The sequence below is a fragment of the Macrosteles quadrilineatus genome, unplaced genomic scaffold (assembly GCF_028750875.1).
Source record: "Macrosteles quadrilineatus isolate MER2022 unplaced genomic scaffold, UCM_ALF_1.0 Scaffold_1__1_contigs__length_201487025, whole genome shotgun sequence".
Classification (NCBI taxonomy): domain Eukaryota; kingdom Metazoa; phylum Arthropoda; class Insecta; order Hemiptera; family Cicadellidae; genus Macrosteles; species Macrosteles quadrilineatus.
Window position 1 is genome coordinate 6832248 of NW_026542594.1, and position 16379 is coordinate 6848626.

At 32.8% G+C, this 16379-nt stretch overlaps 2 protein-coding genes across 11 annotated transcripts in view; both read left to right on the forward strand.

The window, feature by feature from the left end:
- Nucleotides 1–16379, forward strand: part of LOC128988985 (uncharacterized) — a 388279-nt gene that overhangs the window by 215148 nt on the left and 156752 nt on the right. The gene's annotated exons all lie outside the window — the stretch shown is intronic.
- The window catches only part of LOC128989027 (uncharacterized), a 67956-nt gene that overhangs the window by 2577 nt on the left and 49000 nt on the right, over nt 1–16379 (forward strand). The window contains exons 3-7 of one of the 3 annotated variants that reach the window (XR_008490447.1): nt 167–250; nt 1692–1857; nt 12058–12128; nt 13163–13305; nt 14675–14839. Coding sequence is in view for 2 of the 3 variants with exons in the window: in XM_054410885.1 (XP_054266860.1) it covers nt 1692–1857; nt 10435–10503; nt 12058–12128 (306 nt within the window). In the remaining variant the exon portion in view is untranslated. Of the gene's footprint in view, nt 1–166; nt 251–1691; nt 1858–10434; nt 10504–12057; nt 12129–13162; nt 13306–14674; nt 14840–16379 lie in introns of all 3 variants that reach the window. The other 2 variants (XM_054410885.1, XM_054410891.1) reach the window with 2 other exon arrangements.

A 16379-nucleotide genomic window follows, 5' to 3' on the forward strand; every position in this document is an offset into this window, starting at 1 on the left:
ATTTTTTAAATGCACATCAGTTTTTTTTTTAATTTTATTACATAGGCCCTACTATAATTTATTTTGTCATTTAAGATTAAAACTTGAAAAAAAACATTTAAAACTTAAATAAATTAATATAGATAGTAATTTATTTACACATGAGTGAGACATTTTTTTCCTCCAGACAACGACTCAACTGCTGAAAATGGAAACTTTGAATGAGCTCGAGATATGTCAAGATGAGTATAACTATGCTTTGGAATCTGAGGTAAGTTTAAGTTAAAAATTTTAGTTGGATGATTTCTCTCTAAACATCTATCCTAGTTTAAATCTTAACATCAATTTTGTATTCTTTTATTTTCAAAAGTCAACATGTAGTTTTGTATGCCAAGAATATAAAAAGAGTAAGTTTTAAGTTGTTTGATTATTTGTTTGTTTAGGTTAAAGTTTTTCTGTTGTAGTTTTGGCCTTCAGCTACATGTTGTGCAGGCTTTGAATAGACTTTGGCTGACAAAAAAACAAGTATTAAGTACCTTCTGTGCATTGGTATTACTTTTTTTCACCAATTTTTTTCAAGGCACTAGACCCATTTCTGAGGCTGGATTTGTTTAGAGTTTAGTTGGATCTTTGGCAAAGCTTTTGTGTAGTCACACCACAAATTTTTCTGGTTAGGCCAGATATTACCCAAAAAACTGCCTTTTGAAACTCACTTTTGTGTGGGCTATGGTCCATTTGTTTTTGGTCCCTGTTAACTTATTATTAAGCCTAAGGCCTAGTTTTTGCTCATTTTTGTGTTGTTATTGAGGCCTACAACTTGTTTAATGTAAATTTTGTCCCTCTGACCTATTTAATAATTGTGTTTTTTATTACCTATTTATTGTTGTAGGCCATGTTACTCAGCCTAATTCTTTTATAGTTAAGTAATGGCACCTTCTGAGGGCCAAACTTGGTCATAATTATTTAGTATTAGTGTTTTTACATGTCCCCTGCCAGTTTCTCAAAATTTAGTTTATTATAGTTGAGTTATTTAAATGTTTTTAGTTATGTAGCGCATTTTTGAAAACTGAGTGATTTTAGGTAGTCAACTCCCTACTTGGATTCAGGTTTTTTTTTAGGCATGGTTTTGTCTTTTAAAAGATGTGGGCACTTATACCACAGCTTTTAAAAGCAATTTCAACAAATTTGGTTGCTAATAACCCGAGTTATTATTAATTTTACCTGATATTGTACCTCCAGCCAAAGAATTTTAGTAGTAATGAGTTTTTTGATTTTTGAAGAATTTATTGTAATATTTATGTATTTGTTTTATGTTTAATTAATGTATTTTATCCTTCTGGACCAGATAATTCATATATTTTTATGTCAACTTAAATTTTTCATGAAAATGTTTGCCAGAATGCGTTGTTAAAATTTGTAAGTTTCAAGAGTTTATTTATTGTTATGTCTTTAAAGCTTTATTCAACTGAATTAATTTATTTCAATCATTTTCTTATTATAACATTTAAAAACTGTTTAAAAAAATGGAAAACCTATTTAAAAGAAAAATAATTTTAATAAAATTGTTTTTCAATATTTTTGTTCATTGTATGAGTGGTGTGGAAATTTTTTTTTTAATTTATTGCTTGAAAAACTGGGTAGGCCTAATATTACATTCAAATGATGTCTAAGTTATAAATTATTGCTAGTTAGATCTGGAACTTGTTTAAAAGGTTCCAAATGTGAGGCTTTAACAACTACTATCCTCAGAGAGGATCACCCGAAGGGACACTCCATCTTCTGCCTCCTTGGGCTGCCAACGACCCAGCTTTTCCAGGGACCACTAAGCCACCATCGCCTACCACCAGGAAGGATAATGATTATGCCAACTTTATTACCGTAAGTTTTATTTTAGTCATTTTAAAAACATATTTTTAATTTACTTGGAAATATTCCTGAAATGAAAGAAGAGTTGATTAAATGAGCCAATGGTTTAGCTAAAACATCTTTAGTACTTTTTAAAACAGGCATAGGAATTTCATCAAAACCACAGGTAAACTTGTTTTCAAAAGAATAAAGAATCTTGTCTACTTCAGCTTCATCAACTGGCTTTAAATAAAATTTTACTGAATTTGCAGGATTTGAGATTGCACCAAGAGCTCCCGAAGACAAGTCCCCAATCCTATCCACCAAACTTACAAAATGATCATTAAATATTTCACATATATCATCGGGTTCAGTGTATTCAAAGTTGCCAATTTTTAATTGGATTTCATTTTCATGTACTCGGTTTCTGTTTAGTTCCCTATTAATAATCTTCCAAGTAGTTTTTGAGACATTACTGGTTTTTCTTATATTGCTTTCAATTGGGCTGCGTAGCTTTTTTTCAGGTCTTTTAGCTTTTTTATTAAAAACTTATCCTTATTTACCCTAATTTCTCAGCTTAATAGTATTATTTCATCTTTAGCTAACTTAAGTTCCGGAGTTATCCAATTTTTTGATTTTGAACAGGCACGAGACTTTAACTTAGGAAAGCAACTATCAAAATAAAACATAAGGATATTAAAAAATACATCATATTTTTCCTCTACAGTCGCTAAATATAAATCAGTCCATGTTTCCTGTGCAAGATAATTTTTGAATTTGTTTATATTTTCAGGAAGGAATTTTCTACTAGATTTAATAGTAGGTTTGTTAAACTTTTGTTTAGAAGAGATGTCCCGAATTTCCAAAAATTGAGTGTCATGATCAGAGAGCTCAGTGATCAGGCCTGATACTAAAAGATTGTTTTTAGGAATTGTAGTAAATATATTATCAATACCACTTTCACCCTCTAATGTTATTCTAGTAGGAAAGTCTATCAAATATCAAATAATGCATATTATATTCATTTAAAATATTATTGAATATCTGATAGTCCTTGGAAAACTTAAGAACGTTAATATTAATGTCTCCAGCCACAATTACTCTTTCATATTTATCAAAAATAAGGCCTAACAAACTATCTAATTTTTCAAGAAAAATATTTTCGTATACAGACCCTGGAGTTCTATACAAACCAACCAATAAAAATATGAAATCATTAACTCTCACCTCAATCATACAACATTCAAAATACTTATCCTTAACCAAATTTTCATTTAGAGGAATTTTTTCTTGAAAACGATACATTAATTTGATAATTTTTTATGTTAACCCTAGTGATTTCATCTGGTTTCAAATCATGCTCAGTTAGTATTATTACATCTGGATTTAATTCATCTATGGTTATTTCTAGTTACTCAATTCTTGATTCTAAATGTTGTATGTTTTGGTGGAAAATTTTGAATTTTGAATTTTTAATTAGTCCTATCTTTTTATTTGTGGTGTCTTGTCCAGTAAGTTTAAAGAAGAATCAAGTGGATTTATTACATAATTGTCCTTATCACTATTGCTACTTTCTATTACATTATTATTTAAACTTTCACTGCTCTGCTTTTTTAAAACACCTTCCGGTATCTTGATCACTTCACTAAATAAAAGATGACCTGGAACTGTTGGTGGGCTGCTGGTGCTGATGGTAGGGTTGTTGGGAGTTATCGGCTGGGGTTGAGGTCTGCTACATGTTGAGGACACGGCACTCACACTCATACTCTTGGTGGATGCGGTTGTTGGTTGAGGCTGAAACATCTCTTTTTGCGCTGTGTCTGTGATGGTCACACCATTGGACTGGTTCTCTCTATGCAGCTCTTGTAGTGTTGTGTCACTATTAAGCATCTCTACCAACAAACTTGCAGCTGGTGGAGTAGTGGTAGTGGTTAATGTAGTTGAGGATGACATGGGGGTTGAGGTGGCTGTGCTTAGCATGGCTTTGGCTGGTGGAGGTGAGGCTGAAGTATTTATATTTTGCATGCTTGATGAAGTTGTCAAAGTCATACTTGTTTGCTTTTCATATTCTTTAGCTATTGCAGCTCTCAAATCCTGTAGAAAACTACTGTAAGAAAGTCCATTAAAAAGAGTTCTTCGTGATTGTTGATAGTAGGCAACTATTGTGACAAAAGCTTTAGTTTTCTTCTGAAATTTAACTATATTTAAAGCAAAGAGATCTAGGGATATTTTGTCTCTCACACAGCCCATGGGGGAACATATCAGTCTTTTTAGTGATCTCTTGTTAAAATCCTCTGTAAGTTCTTCAAATGCAGCATTGTATTCTTCCTTTGTAGGTTTACAATTATAAAAAGGCTTAGTAACTAGACTGTACACCGAGGGTCCTTTGTTTGGCTTTTGAAATGTCAGACATTTACTACAATAGTCTTTGTAGGATGGCTTTCCAAATCTTTTCTTAAATTTCATTGCCACTCCTGCAGTCATGCTTCAGCTACAATCTAGATCTCCTGATATACAGTGGGAAAAACCTATTTCTTCACAGTGGCTAAAATCATCAAAAACTTGTTTCATATTTGCCTCAATAACCTTAATTTCTTTTGGGGACTGTTAAGCATGACTAGGATGGGTCTCCTGAATTTTTTTAATTGTTTTATAAATTTCTTCACAGAGAACTTGTTTGCCTTGTTTATTAAGGTGTTGACCGTGCTGGGTAAAGTGGAACCTTTTAAACCTTTTGCAGTTTACTAAGTTGACTTCTTTGGTATTCAGATTGAAATTTACTCTTCGAACTGACTTGTTTATTATATGTTGAGGCGGAAGGTCAAACCTGGGGAACAGAGGAACTATTGCAATGTTGGTGTGGTCATTTAAAGCCGTATATTCTTGAAAAACACTTGGCATCCTTTCAGCTGGGTCGACATTTTCATTAAGCATTTGTTCTACACTATTTGAGCCTGCGATAATGATAAGCACATCTTCATTCTTCAAATCTTTAACATACTTTTCAGTATTTTTTAACACATATCCAAGCGGTGCCCCTGGGGATGTGGTAACATGTACGTTGTTGTTTGATGGTAAACTATTTATAAGAATTTGATGTAGGTTCTTCCCATGACTGTCAGCATATATACAAACCCTTACTTCTTCGGCATTCTGAATATTCTGTACAACATGTTTTAATGAAGAATTCTTCTGTTGCTTAGTTTTACTTACTTTGGTGCTTTTGTCAGTTTTTTTGTCTTTTGCATCCTTAGCATGTCTCACACATGAAGATGGTGTAGAACTCATCTTATCCTCTCCTGTTTGTTTGGAAACCGGCATAGAACTACATTCTTCACTGCTTAGCAAATCAAACATATTTGATGTTGTAAAAGGTTTATCCTGCATGGCAGTAGTGTTGGTTTGTTTTGCATTTGTATTTACTTTGTTTTTCCTTGATACTTCCCTCCACTGATTGACATTTTTGGATGTACAAAAATTGCTATTTAATGTTCTATGTGCATCATTAGTACTCGTTGGTAAGTTATTCTCAGTAGAGTGTTGCTTTTGTTGCCTCAACAAAGCTTTTATAGTGTTGTAGTATGAATTAACGGAAAAATCTTCATTAAACATTCTGTGATTAAATTTAAACAACTTATTTTCAACCATATTGCACACAATCTCAGTGTTATGTATAACAAAAACACCACACTCGACACCTCCCTTCTGTTGTAGACACTTCGCTTCTATAACATGACAATTGTCGAGCAGTTTGAGGCCCTGGGAAAGCTTGGAGGCGAGTTGGATAGCATGATTATGGTTGACTCCAGTTACAGAATCATAGTGGTAAAAATTGGCTGTAGAACTGCAGTACACCAGAAGTGACCAGTGACTACCTCCACTGTGTTGTTTCCCATCATTGTTTACCACTGATATGATGTAGTCATAATTGTGTAAGTTAAGATTGCTGCAAACTTGGTGAATTGTAATTGAGTCATCTTCCACCTTCATAAGTTGACTAACGGACGGCGGTAGAAGAAAAACATTCCCTGGGTGAGGTTGACTGTCAAACCATGACTTCATCTCTTCATCTCCCAACATATACCACAAAGCTGTTATGTCGGTTCTGTCACCTGCATTTACTCTACTGTAAGTTCCGTTATAGTCTTCTATGGTCGATTCTAGATCATTTAGTTTTCTTTTAAGCATCTTGACATCATTCTCAAGAGCCAATTTGTCCTTAGTTAATAGGTCAATCTTAGACAATCCTTCCAATTTATCTTTTTCTAGTTGAAGTATTAGGTTGTCTTTAAAACTGTTGTCTTTCTGCGTCTTGCTTTCAATAGAGCTTATGAGCTTTGTCACTTCAATTTTCTTAATATTATTCTGTTCAGTTAAGCTCAAAATTTCTTGTTGTAGTTTATTTATCTTGTCTTCAAGCTCCCATTCACGCTGGCTTTTTGAATTCCTTAAGTCATGAATAGTTTGTTTTAGAATGTCATTTTCAGCTAACAATATATTCCCTGCTTCTGCTGCTAGACTTAGTGATGTCTCTATATCCTCTTCTTCTTTAAAGTTATTTAGTTTCTCCTTTAAATCACCAATTTGTTTGTTAGTACTTTTCTTGGCACAGAAAATTCGAAAATTCCTGAAAATTCGAATCAGGATGTAAAGAAAGCAAAAAGGTATAATAGATTAAAATGCATTAAATTAAAATAACATAAAACATGAAAAGGTCCTAATTAAGTATGCTAGCTAACTTTCGTAACAAAGTTATACAGTCGTGTCGATTATCATGCAAGCGTAGATGTAACGACGAAGTTATTTCGAAGACGGCATTTGAACGAATAATCCTGTCTTATTTTGAAGACGGCATATGAACGAATAATCCTGTCTTTTAGTAAAATCCTTCGTTCCTGCCTGCTCGAGGCTTACGCGCTCAAGCGGTGAACTTTAGTACTACTAGATAACAGCTGATTGAATTCACTTGTTAAGCTGGTCTAGTTTCGTCTGTCATCTGTCAACAAAACACCAGTTTGGGGGTTATGTCGTCGTCAGCGTTAAATACTCTTAAAGTCAGTCGGTTCAACTTCATTTGGTAAAGTGGAGTGCTAATATGGATAAATATGTATGGTGAACGTGTGTTTGTACTTCACTGTGATTAAAAATAGGCCTACATTCTTTGGCCCATAGCCCAAGCTATGGCCAACACATAGGCCTAGGAGTAGGCTATTGTGGATAAAAATTGGGTAAGTTCTGGTGTTCATTTATTCGCAGTACGTTTTTATCCCCCTTAAAATTTGGTACCTTACATGATAACAGATAGGCTTATCAATTCACTCGTGTATATTGCAGTAGGAAGTAAACTAAATCAGATAATAAAGGAAAGACATGGTCTCTGAATTGTCATCTGTGTTATCAAAAGTTGATATTGGACTAATTGTAGTGACAGAGGAGTGTATTGAAAATATAATGGGATTTATAATTAAGTTTTCCATTCAAAATTATTGACAATAATAACCAATTTATATGCTGGATATAAATGATGGTCTCAAAATGAAAGAAAATATATTAAATACTTTGAGGAGTTTAAAATATATAAATACACAAAATTAAGGACAGCACAAAATTTTTAAGTGAAACACTCAATTAATTATGAATCCCATTATATTTTCAACACTCTTCTCAGTCACTACAATAGTCCAATATCAGCTGTTAAAAACACAGACAACAATCCAGAGACCATGTCTTTCCTTTATTATCTGATTCAGTTTACTTCCAGTCCTATAATATACACATGTGAATTGATAGACTTATCTGTAATCATTACGTGTTTTTGTGTTAAATGTTTGTAACATATTCTGATGACACCTCCAGAAGTGGATCTTTTGTACTATAAATCCTAACAATGGTGGAGTTAAAGAACTGCCAAAACATATGTAGCAAGTAAAATTCAACACTGGTATATTAAGGATTGTCTGACAAGGTGCATTTTTACCATTCTTAGAAACAATCTTAATTACAAACCACATAATGTTGTTGGTGTTGATAGTGAGCTACTTAGAAACACTTGTTCAGGCTGCTTATAAAAAATTATACATTAATTATGACAGCTAGCAAAAATATATCCCCCCAAAAATCCCCTAAAAAAGTCCTCCACAAATATTATTGTGGTATCATATGAACATAAAAAATATAACTGTCCATAATAATGATAGTCAGGGATTACCCTAGTGTAAAAACATCATCCATTTAAATTCATACATATATGTCCATTAGCACAATAACTCAAACAAAAATTATCCAATTTTGATGAAATTTGGTGTAAACATACATTTATTTGAACAAGTCCATGAACCAGCATAATCTAACCATGGAAACAAGGATTTATTTATAAGGTAAAAATTGTTTTTCTTGTTTTTGACCCTCAAAACTTAAATTTTCTCAAATTTTCTCTAGACTATTTTAAAGAGCTAAAAAGAAAATAAATAATTTAGTATATTTTCTGTATGATTTTTAGTTATGGAAAAAATTGTAAATTAAAAATTATAATGTTATTCATATGAAGAATGAATAAACTGTTGTACTTTGTTTATTTATAGATATATATGGATTAAACTTGGTAAATTTATTTACTTTGTACTAAGCTATTAATGTTTTATTAAAACCACACTTTTTACCCTCCCTTTAGGTAGTAAACCTAGGTACTTGTTAAACCTAATGTTGTTTAAATAGATTGAATTAAAAATCAAATCAGGCAAATGGAAATTCGCTTAGTCTGTAGATTTGCTATAGCAGGGGTATATTATTATTGTAAATAATAATTTGATAAAGGTTTTTATGTTTATACATTTAACATTGTATAACTTAATTTAAATGTTGTTAAGAATTTAAACTTTCGAAATAATTGCTGGGTAACAGCTAGTTATAATTATTTGTAAACATTAGCCCACTTAAAAACTTTAAAGATAGAGCCCTTTTGACAGATTTGTACCAAGCTCACTAGCTCACACAAACTATCCTAATCCTATATTAAAATTAATAATATAAATTATTATAAAACGTACCTTCAATATTGATGTATGGCACAGACACTAGGGATAACTAGACACAACAATATGGCACAATAACAATAGGCACTCAATATGTAGAAACTCACTATATAACAACCACTAGTTAAATATTGCTATCCTCAAGACATAGGGGCTTTAAATAGTATTCTCCCACTCATTTAAAATTGAATTGCTTCCCCCTCTCTTAATAACAATGCATGCCTTACCAACCTCTGATGTATTCAATTATTCTGTTAAAAAGTTTTTATCTTATAATATCTCAATTAAAATTTATCAAATTTTGATGAAGTTTGTCATAAACATATTTACCTACATTTATCTAAACAAGTTATATTTTATATATTTATAAAAGAGGAAGTTTGTATATATATGTTTGAACGTTATGAACTCCAAAACCGCTTGACAGATTGTAATGAAACTTTCAGGCATTATTAAGCATTATTCAAGGATGGTTTGTGTGATGTTTGGTGCAGATCCATCAAAAGGGCTCCGCCTCAGTGGCTCTGGAGTTTCCCATGTTAACCTTATGAGCACTCATATTTAAATGGAATTAAAGAATCTTAACAGCTGTTTCAACTAAAAAATTTGATTCTGTGATGATCAATAACATTAAAAGGTTATAAAATGTACCAACAGGATGCAACACTATTGATTGTCTAAATTTTTAACATCATTAGCTATAATAAAATAGGAAGTTTGTTTGATAAATAATTTTTGATAGAGTGTGAATAAGGAGTTTTAATTTTTAAGTGCATATCTTATTGACTTTCTTTTTCTCAAATCTTTATAAAAATCAATTTTTGTTTGTATGGTTTATTTCCCAAAAAATAATGTCTGGGAAACGAAAGTTTACAGTTAATATTTGTAAGTTAATACTTTTAGTGATCAGAGGAGATGAAGTGTTTTTATTTACTTCACTCTCCCTTTTGAGGAACTGGGACTACTTCTTAATCTTATTCTATATGACAGTGACGGGAATAATTACCTCAATTCCAGGGAATACTTCTATTAAATGTCGAAGCCGTTTGCCTTTAATAGGTTGTAGCTTCACAACTATTCAAATTTGTTTTTGAGGTTTATTGGAATAGTGTAAATTATATGCCAAGTTTAGTGATGAACATGTTGATGAACATGAAAAGACTCAAATTGACACAATTCCTGTCTAGCAGGCACTTCAACATTTTAGAGCCACAAAAAAGCCTGTTTCTCCCAATCGTTAGTCGATTCCAGAATCTTAACAAAATACAATAAGGCGTAAACGACATAGCAAGTGCACAGACAAACAAAGGAAAAACCAGGTGAAGAACATAAACAAAAGGTATTATAAATTAACTCATCCTGAAATATATTTTCCAAAGATTCAATGGATGGTGAAACATCTATCAATAATGACATATAATCCGAAAATAGAATATGAAGGAAATAGCTTGGTGGTGATAGCTACCATGACGTTCAAATAATGTAGGCCTAAGTACTGCGAGGCCTTAAAATGGAAAGAAGAAACACAGGGCATGTGCAGCAATGGGGGTAAAGTTCAACTACTGTACTATCTTTGCAGCACCTACCTGAACCTTTATGCAGTTTGGTCATGGAAAACCACCCTGAGCATACACATTTTATGGACCGGGTGAGACATTATAATAGCTGCTTTAATATAGAGCAAAAAAGATTTATAATATCTACTTAACAATTTTTTGCTGATTTCAAGATGTTATATCATTCTTGTATCGCTTCTACAACAAACCTAAGATTAGTAAAACATGTTGTATCGCTTAATTAATGTTTATACTTGTTCTATAATATTATGGCTGTACTATAAACATTACATACTATGGCAGGTCAATACAGTGTGTAGTTAGCATAATTAAAAGTCTAACTGTAGACGTTATACTAGGTTTAAACTCTTTACATCAATTAGTCCCAAGTATATAAAACTTTTTTAGACTGTTAAAAGTCCAGAATACAACACAAAGCAACAAACTTAATAGTTTCAATTGAAGAACTTAAAAATGAACAAAACAAGAAATTAGAAAAAAATAGACTTTTTATCAAGGTTCCTGGTCAGACTACCGTTATCTCTTATGTCATTCAGCCTAAATTAGATATTGTGCAGGTTAAATAAATGTACTATTCTCCCCGTGATGACATAAATATTGCATGGTTAGATCAATAAGAGTACCTGGGGACTGAGCTTTACTCGGGAAAAATCATTAGTTTACTCTGAAAACAGTCTTTGTATTGCAGATACATGGATCTATTTCCTACACTCCACACTGCTAGCCTTTACTAATTCTTTCACAATTTCCTGTGTTGTGGACATGTTTCCATCCCTTCTCATAGAATTTCAGTATTGTAGATACTTATTCTAACTACTACAAACTGTTTCCAGTTCCCACACTCTGGACTGCTCACCTTTTCTACTTCCTTCACCCCTTCCTAAGTCACAGACCTGTTTCCCTCCCATTCTATAGCATTTTAGGATTACAGATACATTAATCCATTCCCACACTCAATACTGTTCACCTTTACTACTTCCTTCACCACCCCCTACGTCTTGGACCTGTTTCCCTCTAGTTCTCTCTGTTTCCCATAGCATTTTAGGATTGCAGATACATTAATATAATTGCCAAAGACAATTCCCACACTCTGCACTGCTAGCCTTACTACTTGCTTTGTCATTTCCTTTGTCATAGACCTGTTTTACTCCCTTCCCATAACATTTTTAGATTATAGATACCTTAATCTAATCCTCATAAATAGTTCTCACACTATGGACTGCTCGCCTTTACTATTTCCTTCATCACTTCCTACGTCACAGACCTGTTTCCTTCCCTTCCTATAGCATTTAAGGATTGCAGATACCATAATCTAATCATCATAAACAGATCCCACACTCTACACTGCTACCCTTAACTACACTGTATAGAGTAATCTTCAGTATAATCTTTACTCAATAGTAACAACTGATGTTTTTCCTTTTGTACTGTATTTTTAATTTGCTAGTTACTGTGAATAGACAACTTACAAGTTTTTTGTTTACTATTGCCTTGTTATTTATTCAGCCAAGATGGTAGCTTAGCAACTCATAAGACTAATATTAACAAATATGACTTTCAGTTTCATTTTTTTACATAATTAGATTTTTGTTGGCAGTTTTTAACTATAGTAAACTTGTTTTTAGGCCAGGAATAAACTATATTCAACATTTAAAGAAAATCATTGGAGTCATTTTCAAGATCTTGGTACAAGCAAGTAAGTAAGCAAGTATACATACATATAAGTAAACATTGCTTGTATTAAAGTATAGGATAATCAAAAACTATCTGTAAGTTCATAGAGTACTCTCTTATTACTTAAGAAACCTTCAGGTAAATATCATATCATTTAGGACCTTAGAATTGTAAATAAATATATAATTTCTGACACTTATCTAATTCTCTACATACACTGAATAATTAAAAAAAATAATTTATTGAAGTCTTGCTAGTTCAATTAAAAAAAGCTATATTACATGATAATCATTTCATGGAAATAGATTGAACTTTATATGAAGATGAATTTAGTGAGACAGTTCTTGAGTTCTATTATTTTAACCTTGAAAACAGTTAACTGTAATTGGTCAGACTGGGTCTCTGTCCTTAAACAGAACAGTTGACCTAACTAACATATGACTCAAGTTAGTTGAAGCCTAACGTCATCAATTGTCTACAATTGAAGCATCATGTGGTCAATTGAAGCATCACTTAGAGATGGGAATTATCGTTCACTTGGTGGAGTCGTTCACTCCGGAGTTATTGAGCTATCGGAACTAGTTCCGCGGAGTAGTTCCAACTCCGTTTAGAAGAACACTGAACACTGGACTTTCGGAGTGAGGAGCGCTTCCACTCACTCACCATCCATTTTGGTTCAGAACTAGATAGTTCCAGTCCATCGTTCCTCTTCGCATCACCTCTGGATGATAGTTCCTGGTTCCATTCCAGTAATCATTATTAAACAAGGAATAAATAAATAATGATTAAGCTAGGCTAGGATGATAGGACCATAGTTAGTGGAGTGAGGAATGACGAAACAGTAGGGCAGTGAGTGAGTCGTTCCAGTCGTATTCTTGTGATGCTTGGTGTTCTGCTGCTCCCCTCTCACCTCTCATTAGTCGATTACTGTATATTTTAGCCTACATTCATTTTAAACAGATTTTTTTTTTAATTTCAAATATTTATTTACTACAACAATCTCTAATTTATTACATAATGTATCTTAACCAATGACGGTCTCTTGACTATCTTTAGTTCCTAGAGGAACTAACTCCGATGCAAGAGCTGGAGTTGGACTTGTCGTTCCAGAGTCAGAGTAGTTCTTTCGGAGTAGTTCGTTCCGGAGTTACTCACCTCTGATCACATCATCAGTCCACTAGAAAACTCCAAACCAGATGGTAAGTTTTAGACCTAGATATTTTATAATGTATAGTTTATATTTTTTAAATAAACCTAAAAATTTTTATACATATAAATCTTTAATTAAAGCCAGACTCCTTTGATAAGTTAAACTGCTAATCTTTTTTTAAGTTCAACTTCTTTTAATTGTACAGAATTATAGATAACTAGTGTACATGTTGCTCGAATTCGAGCAATTGCAAAGTATTACAGGAGTTATTTCAAAACGAATAACAGTCATATTTACAATGAGTTTAAAAGAGTCAACTCAAAGATTACCGGCATGTAACTCAGAACACGATTATCTTCGTTATTGATAAACCTAAAGAATTCCGGCTGGATTTCTTCTTCTCAAAATGCCTTGATGTACAGGCAACACAGGTCATTGATAGATGCCCAATTGAAAACGAAAAGTCGTTTTGGATTAGTGTTAGGGTTCATTTGTAACCTAATAGTTGAGATTTGTAGTCAGGTGCTGACTGTGATGAGTTAAGCCTATTACGCGCCACTGTTCTGTAGCTGCAGTCGTTATCACGATTATGCCTCCTGTCTACGTTTCGTTGTTGTCGCGTCAGAGGCATTTAAAAGAAAAAAAAAACAACAAATAAACAAATTATAGCTACACAAAATAATGATAAATTCAGAAATTTAAGTTACAATCGTGCTAACATGACCCGTCGTAGCGGCACAAAACGACAATAAATATACAAATTTAAGATACAACCATACTAACACGATCCGTCTTGGGGGTTATGTTTATACAAACTCAAATAATAAATATTGAATTGAAAAATAAATGAACAACAATTAAATTATACAGCTGATCAAAATGTAAACAATTATGTTCTTTATAAAGATAACATGGGAACTTTCAAAGCCACTTGGGCAGAGTCCAAGGGACTTTTTCAAAAATGTAAGTCCAGTTTGCAAATCTACGCAACATGCTCTTTCCAATGAGACGTCAACAGATAAAATCGGTTAAGTAATGGCGGAGGAGTTTAACCGACAAAATTTCATGTAGCGTATTAATTATATAGATTCTAACACTATAAATAATTCTTAGTCTTTCTTAGATGACTATAGTTTCAGGAAATATCTTCTGTCTTATAATATTACATTTGGATTACTCATTTGCCAGTAAATTCTGCAATGTAATTGGATTTTAAAAATAAATTGAAGTTTTAGCTTTTAATTATTGTTTAAATAATATGGGATTACTGTAGTAAGTTTTAAATGCAACAATTTCAATGTCAATGACTACATTCTTTATATAGGAGTTCATTAAGTTGTATACAATTAAGCCTTAAATAACAATGACTTATCTTTGTTTATTTTATCTTGACTTATCTTTACCTTGTATGTTTGTAGATCTGGGTGTAATTTCTATACACTTTTTCATCGAGTATGAGGAACACTTCAATTCTTACCTAGGCAGCATAGAGAAGATACAGCTCGTACAGGTTACCTGAGGTTTTGATGGTGTACAGAGTCTATGACAGACCTCAACATCCTGTCGACTAACCAGATTCATCCGTAAGTAATTTCTATTTAAATTTGGTAATAGTAATTGATTAATATAACATGATATCTTCTACATACAACATCAGAATACAGATATTCAATACATTAAAATACATTTGATACAAATATCAATACAAGGACCGCAAAATATCATTATTTTGTATCAATATGTGGGACATGTATTTTCAACTATGTTTTGCAAATAACCTCAAAACTAGGACCACCATTAATGGAAGTGGGGACCCTCATTATCCATATTATACTATTTAATGTGTAAGTAGCATACCCACCCAGGGACATATTTCCGAATAGGCGGACTAAGCGCCTGCCTAGGGCAGCAAATTTTAGGGACGGCAAAACTTTGAGGGTAAAAAAATAAAAAAACAAAGTTTTAATCTTAAAAAAAATTTAGCAAATAATCTTGGGAACAGCAAAATAGCCATTTCAAATATTTATTTAGTTTATCACACAGCTGTGTAGAGTTGTCCGTGCTGCCCTATTGGTCTGGTGGACATGCTTGCCGTGGGAGCAGGTTGCCATGCCGGCCGCTATGTAGTGATAAACGTAGAAAACACTCCCTTCTGTTTACTTCATACACCACTATGCAGCGGCAGCACTATAGCTGAAAGATTCTTTTGCTAGGTTAAAATCAAGAAGGAAAGTGTGAACTAAATACTTACCACTGTACCAAACTTAACTAACTTAAAATTATTTAATATTCTTTTAGTAAAAGTACGTAATTTTTCTTTGCGATTCATGTGTTTTTTGTAAGAAAAAAATAGTTTAAGAATACATATTTCTTTCATTTCAAATCAAAGCCAATAGCATGTCTCTCAAGTGGATCTGACTAATAGTGTTCAATGAAAAGCGTAATAAGAACCATTGTATACAGATGATTTTGTGTGCCGTTTAAAGCTGTAAAATGGGATTGTAAAAATACTGATTAGATAAAAAAAAATGGTGCCTTCTATGTAGGCCTATCCAAGTCAGAATGTTTTGCAAAAAATCGGCACAAAAAACGTCCGTTAAAAGGGGTTGAAATAGTATATTTCATACCTAGGGCTGAAAATGAGGTTTCGCTGGCTTGAGATAGTTTTTAGGTTTGAGACGAAGTCAACCTAAAACGATCAAGAGCTGCAAAACCATTTCGGTCCATGGTATGAACACCATTTTCCACACTATACCTTAATAGCACGAGCTTAATTCACCACAATAATGATGCACACTGATAGTCAACACAACTAGAACTTTAAAGGTTATGTGAAGAAATAATTTGAGGAATCAACAAAAATTAAAATAAATAGTTGCTAGGCAGCGGTGACAATAAAACAATTCTATTGCAATGCTATGGATACTGATTGTGTATTTAATATGCATTCATGTTTAAAAAAGTAAGTGATCAGCTGATTTTGTGGCCCTAGGGATGTAAGAACCGGCTCGGTCCCCAAATGACGATGACAGCTGGCATGGCCAGCAAAATATAACTTTCAGCCACCAATTAACACATATAAAACAGCTAAAAACATCATAGTGTGGTGAAAAGTCATTAAAT